General features: G+C 46.9%; 1 protein-coding gene across 1 annotated transcript; it reads left to right on the top strand.

Annotated features, from left to right (window-relative positions):
- The first annotated feature begins 3780 nt into the window (after window positions 1-3780).
- LOC138472704 (myb-related transcription factor, partner of profilin-like) lies at window positions 3781-5408 on the top strand. The gene is made up of 2 exons (XM_069611012.1): window positions 3781-4201; window positions 4621-5408. The coding sequence occupies exons 1-2, from the start codon at window positions 3781-3783 to the stop codon at window positions 5406-5408; spliced, it is 1209 nt and encodes a 402-aa protein (XP_069467113.1).
- Window positions 5409-6973: the final 1565 nt, after the last annotated feature.

Genomic DNA, 6973 nt, shown 5'->3' with positions numbered 1-6973 from the left:
CTTCATGTCTAACGCTGCTATGTCATGGTGTCACTAGTGATTTCAGCACCATGGCTTCTTGGTGCTCAGTCGAGGCTGTTCATATAGGCATCTCTGTCCACGATCTCTGGTTCTTCTCCCACACATGTAAAGATGTTCATTGTATTCGGTCTGTATGGCTGACTGAGAGGATATCTCTCTGTGTTCTTGTCAATCATTGGTGCACTCAGGATTCATCCAAAATAAGATGGGTGCCTGTGAGCATTTCTGGCCTTTCGTCTTGACCTGAATTTGGGGACGAGGAGGGTGGCCTCAGGACTCCCTCTTCACAAAAATGAGATTTCTTATGGCTGAAGGTGAGACTCTGCTGCATAGAGTCCACAAAACTGACAATAGCATGGGTTCTCCTAGTGTTGATTAGCAACTCCCTCGTTTCATGCAGCTCTTTAATAAAGGTAGCAAAAATATTCTTGCAAGTATTCTTATGTTCAACAATACTACATAGAGAAAAACGTACAGAGGCATCCATCCTGTGAAGGTTGGATCTTATCATATTTATCCCAGGAATTTAATTCCAACTTTCTGCAGATAAGATTGCCTTAATAATGTGCTGAGTCAGCGCCTCCTTGGGGTTCAACCAGATTCACAGCCAGTGTAAAAGCAGGGCCAGATGGCACTCATCTTCCAAAAATCTCACCCCCAATTTCATATGGACTGCAAAAGTAGGTGCCAAACTGGGCAGGCCCAGGAGTCTTTTAAGAAATGTGTTCCGCATAACCTGTAACTCTAGCACACTCGCAATTCCCCACAGCGAAGCCCCATAACTGATGGCTGCCATTGTCTGTGCCTCATAAATCATCAATATCATGGGAAGTGGTTGACCCTAACACCTTTTGGTGTGGGAGCAATCCTGAATTGCATATTATTTTTAGCATTTTTAAAACGCTCACACAGCCCACGGGCATCGAGGCGCTGTTATAGAAATAGTTTTTTTTTTTAATTGCGTAATTGTTTCTTTTGTCTTAGTTGTGTTATTTATAATGCGCTTAAACACGCAGCGGTTTCTAAGCACCTACCCGGGGATCGAACCTGTGTTGCTTCGTGTCGTCTTGCTTCCAGGACGCGCACGTTGCCGCTGACCTATCCTTCCGGGACATATGTGATGAGGGACTTTTTTGTTGACACCTTCAGGGGTAGTATGAGTTAGTGCTTTTACATTTTAGACATAGGGTTTTAGAAGATGGATATTTAGATCAATCGTCGCATCGGAGTAAGCTTCTACGGAGACATAGAGACCCTCCACTACGTTTGTTCAAAGTAGTATTGGTTGGGTGAGCTTGACATTTTTTTGGACCAAGTCAACAACAACACTTTGGTCTACAATTCTCTGGAATCCCAAGTAACTCAGAAATAAACTATTTGGACCTTACAATTTCCACTTCAGGAGACAAATTAATAACTAAAACCTGCAGAAAACAAACTGAAGTAAACTCAACTCTCTTTGCTACCAGTTGCCACTACAAACCGGTCATCAAAAATATTCCTAAAGGTGAATTCATTCGGGCCAGAAGGAACTGTACAAACATATCGTCCTTTGAATCAGAGTGTGAACTACTTTCTAACAGATTTCTTGCCAAGGGGTACCCCAGAAAAGTAATAAAGAATGCAAGAACCAAAGCTAGGCAAATGAATAGACAAGCAACATTGACTCCTAAAATTAAACTAACCAAACAGGAAGACACAGTACAATTTATCACTACCTTTTGTGAAATACCAAAGTGATCAGGAAAGTACTTAAAAAGAACTGGTACCTTCTCAAATTGGATCCTCACATCGCCAAAAATATTAGAGACCAACCAACCTTGATTTTCAGAAGAGCCAAAACCTTAAAAATGAGTATTAGTCCATCTTTACTACCGGATTATGATGAGAAAACTAAAACGAACTGGCTTCAACAATCAGCAACTGGCTTTAGAAAATGTGGATTCTGTACTATGCGCAAACATGCCTTACCTGAAACTACCACATTCACAGACAAAAATGGGATCAAAACAACAATTAAACAACAAATCAACTGCTGCTCTAAATATGTGGTTTATGCAATTCAATGTATATGTTAACTCATCTACATTGGAAGTACAATACGTGAATTAAGAACACACATAAGAGAACATATTTCAGCAATGAGCAGTCAAGATAGCAACCTGCCCTTGTCACAACACTGGCAAATGGCTCACCAGATGGACAATAAACAAGACATTAAATGTATTTGGCTTACAAAAAATTCAGAGGAACAAAAGAGGTGGTAACCAGGAACTACATCTCAGAAGAGCTGAAGCTAGACTAATCTGGCGCTATCGAACTGTGGAACATGGTTTGAATTCTGATAATGAAATGGCACATTTCCGATAATGTACGTATTGCCATCATATTCTTTTTCTATATCTTGCTGGTACTTTTATATGTATTATGTATTTGAATATACTGGTATATATATGGGTTCACTTTCAAATAACTGGCATCACGATTTCCACATCATTTTTGAGCTAATTTGGATAAGCTCAAACCCTTATCCTTCATGAAAACATATACAATTCTTATTCTTGGCTCACTCTCTCCTTCCTTCCCTGTTTCCATATCTGACTCAAACTACATTAACCATAATGCCACTCATGTGGTTCTACTCCTTTTTATCCAGACCGTGTAGAGAGCTCATACTATCTCAATTGCAAATGCTGATTTGGTTTAAAGTTTACACTTGTACAAAATCATCCGCCAATGTTAAAACACAAAATATACTTCAGACGTAGAAAAAGACCTGGGTTTCTTGTACTAACTTCATGCTCACATCTTTAATTGGGCTTATCTTCTATTCTTTCTAATTCCCAAAACATGGCCCCGTGTAAAACATCAAGGAAGGACTTACTTTCCATTCATTTACACGGACCAGCACACTCAACGCGGACTACTCGGCACACGGAAGACACATACATATGAGGTAAGACCTCTGAATCCACCCACCCACACACGGGGGGTCTTGTATTTCTATATCCCACCTCACTATGGACACGTGCTGCATAACGTGTGCGCGCATACTTACTTCTATTATACCTTTAATCCCAAACTATTTGTAGACGTTATGATCTGCTTTACTTTTTCCTAATGGACAAATACAACTAACAGCCTCTGTAATGAAGGAAACAGTACGTTTTTAGCAATATGGCTGATAATTATGGAAAGCAATCAAATCGTTTTTTTTAATATAACCAATGCATACTCTATGCTTGGCTACAGGTTTTAATAGCGCACCTTCTACATATCAAGAAAGTAACTCTCAAGAAAATGAGGCGATACATAGAATTCGTATGGCAAGCTAACAAATGATAACAGGAGGTAACTACAGGTACTTTCCGGCATGGCGGAAAGTACGACACCGGCCTGGTGTCAGACCGCTAATTGCGGCCCATTCTAACCTCGCTGACACGCGCTTTTCGCCATGCCGGAAAAGTACCTAGCGGCATGCCGCTAAATGACCCGCAAAACCCCCTACCAGCATGCTGCGACACGTACATAACAACACCGCCTTGGAAGCAGCAGCGTCTGTAAATAACAGTGACCGTAATTTACTGATCCCGTAAATTACGGTCACCGCAAAACAACAGAACCGGAAATTTCGTCATCGCACAGGAAGGGGAAGGAGCGCGGCGGCCATCTTTAAAAACACAATCCATTGCCATCCTCTTCAGGCAGCACCCTTGGGAGCAATCCGAAGTACCTGAAAGGACCACACACCCCTGACCAATGCCGAAAGCCCCAAAGAAGTCCGAGGACCAGCTCCGCAAGAGGAGATTCAGCCCGGAAGAGCTGCAGGCAATGGTAAACCACCTTGCAGAGCACGCTGATGTTGTTTTCAGCACAAACATGCGGCGAGAGTCAATCATGCGTAAAAAAAACATCTGGGAACAAACTGCCCAAAGGGTGAGTGCAGTAGGCACCACCCCCCGCACCCCAAGGGACTGCCACAAGCGGTGGGATGATCTGCGGGTGTGGGTGCGTAGCCTCCTCTCCACCAACCGGAGTAAGGCAATGCAGACTGGAGGGAGCCCAAGTTCCCCATTGAGACTGGAGCCATGGGAGGAGACATGTGGTTCACTGATCGGGACGGAATCAATCGAGGGCATCGGCGATATGGAGTGCGGGGCTACGTCGTCTGCCGATGGAGGTGAGTGTCCAAAGTCAACACTGCCAAAGGCATTTACATGATGTTTAGTCCCCCAAGGCCCGTCTAAGGCAACCTCTCATGCTGCCTCCCCCCAATCCAAATAATGCTGAGCCAACTGCCACGCATTCAAGGGCCAAGTGCAAGTACATAACGCACATCAATCGTAGTGCTCTGATTTGCACATACCATCATGCAAACTGTGCTGCAGGTTCGGCAGTGTGTGAGCCAGACTGCACATTACCAGGGCAGGATGAGTCACTCCGAAACCTATGTACATATCATACTCATGCACATGTATCACTGCTGTTGCTACACCCGAAAGGCCACAAACCCCAAATGACTGAAATGTGAATGCAGCCATGTATGCTATTAGGGCATCATACAATCACTCATGTTGACCCTCTCTTCTACCCCTACAGGCACTGATCATGACAGCGGTGAGGCCCAGACGAGCCGTCCAAACACCTCCATGGGCAGTGGCAGGGTCCAGCGCATTCCAGCACCGAAAAAAACACCCACCCCGGCTCCAGAAAGGTCAGTGGAGGCTGCACCACCCCAATCCCTCCCTGCATCGGCACCTGCCACAATGGCCACCCCAACGTCGGCAGAGTCCAGCATTGCTGGGGAGGTGGCAGCTACGGGCCCCGAGGAGATTGTGGTGGACAGCCCTTCATCCATCTGTGGGGCGTCCGAGGAGGAGTTCCATCCCACAGTCTACACCCCGGAGCCCAGCAATGTCCCCCTGGCATCATGTAGTGACTTTGGGGATCCTGCAACACCTGGCCGTAGTGCTCCAACAGACACACAGGGATACGATGATCGTGGGCCAAGTTCACCAGTTGAGTCCATGCCAGAGCACGTAGGGCCACGTCACCTCAGTGATGAATTCCCATCATTTGGCACACGTCGTGCAACTCAGCTCACTGACCTCATCACTGAGTTCATGGAGGACAACCGAGAGGCCAGGGTGGAATGGCTAAATGAACTCTGTGAAATGCGTCAGACAGTCACTGAGAGCACTACCAGGTTGTGTGACGTCCTAGGATGCATAGCTGATGCCCTTGAGGCTGCACATTCAAATCCGCAGCATCTGCAGGAGGACACGGCCACATCCAGTCGTGACACACCGGCAAGTCCTTTGCGACGTATTCTGCGTTCTATGCGGCGCCGGGACATGCCTCCCCCGGCCCCCGGGAGCATGGAATAATCATCATTGCTGCTACATGTGGCCTTAATGTACTTCATTGGAGTACTGTTGTGGAGTTGGGGGTAGGGGGGAGTGGGGTGAGGGTTTGTTGTGGAGTTGGGGGGAGGGGGGTGAGGGTTTGTTGTGGAGTTGGGGGGAGGGGGGAGAGGGGGAGGGTTTGTTGTGGAGTTGGGGGGAGGCGGAGGGGGGTGGGCGGGTGGAGGGAATGTTTACACTCATCCATTTAAAAATCAAATACACCCTTGGAGTTGCAAAGTTTAACCTGTGTGGACATTTATCATTCAGCATGTGTATCATGACGTCTGACAGTGCATGATCTACAAGTATGCACACACCCAGGGCCCTGTGTGCCCATATGATGCCGGCCTCTGCTGTCTTGTGTTTTGGTTGTTATGTCCAAACGGTGTTAGCCACACAACATGTCCCTCCCATGCACCGACTCCATGATGCTGTCTTGCCCCTTCCTCCTCCTCCTCCTTCACTCAATGTTCATCTGGTGCTAGCAGTCCCATGTCAGGGGACAGAGCCACATTCCAAGGGATGCACAATTTGTTCAGCTGTACACATGACATGGGGGTCTTGGACACCACATTGCAGTAGATGGGTCCCCCACCAGTCCAGCTTCGGCAACTCATATGTGCCTTATACAAGCCAGGTGGCTGCTTCATCTTCACGCATGCACGGGTATGGCCATTCTTATAGGGCTCCCTGGGCCTGGTCTGTGGGTTTCTGAGAGGGGTCCAGTACCATGGTGTCAAGGGACAGCCGCCAACACCTGCATGTGCAGCCAATTTAGGTAAGTCTCTGGACTGTCATGTAGAAGAACTGCACTACTATGACATGGCAGCAGGTCATTGATGCCCATACGCACATGTCGATGGATGCATTTAGCCCATTCATGGCCCCAATATGTGTCCAGTGCAATGGAATGCAGCAGGGGGCAGCGTCTACGAGATGGTCCATGGACATTGTCACACACATCTCGTGGTAGGCACTTCATAGATGCATGCAGCAGTCTAGATGGTAGATACATGAAGTGCTGTGTACTGTGTGAATCCGTTGTTGGGTGTGTTGGCTCTAGTCAGTGGCTCATATTCATCATACTGCTCTGATCTATACTATGGTGATTTCCACCACTCCTATGGGTGTGCCGAAACGGTGATGTGGTGTGGTATCCCTGCTGCCCTCAGTTCAATCCACTCCCAGGGATGACTCTCCGGTGTGGTGAAATGCTGGAGGCAGGCATATTCTGCATATGCAGTGCATCTTCTTATATGGCCTTATGGTAGTGGGTTCCGCAAATGAGTGGTGCATGTGCTGTGGGATTTGGCCTTGTCAGATTTTGTTAATGTTGTGATTGTGGTGTGGCTTACACCATCGATCTGGGTATCTGTACTAATGTGCCGTTACACTGGTTCTGTGGCATGGTGTTTGGTGGGGTGCACTTTGTGCAGTGGCTTCATCGTTTCAACCAAGTTTGTTCATGCAGGCACCCACCTCATGCCACAAATGCACTGGCATGGCACATTCAGACGACTCACCTAGCAGCCATCAACGTCATCCTG

Source organism: Ambystoma mexicanum, chromosome 8, assembly GCF_040938575.1.
Source record: "Ambystoma mexicanum isolate Mex_15411 chromosome 8, UKY_AmexF1_1, whole genome shotgun sequence".
Classification (NCBI taxonomy): domain Eukaryota; kingdom Metazoa; phylum Chordata; class Amphibia; order Caudata; family Ambystomatidae; genus Ambystoma; species Ambystoma mexicanum.
This window is presented reverse-complemented; position numbering and strand designations above follow the sequence as displayed.

Coding starts and splice junctions, on each gene's coding strand:
- LOC138472704 (XM_069611012.1), top strand. CDS start 3,781: ATGCCGAAAGCCCCAAAGAAGTCCGAGGACCAGCTCCGCAAGAGGAGA. Junction 4,202..4,620: donor TACGTCGTCTGCCGATGGAG/GTGAGTGTCCAA, acceptor CTACCCCTACAG/GCACTGATCATGACAGCGGT.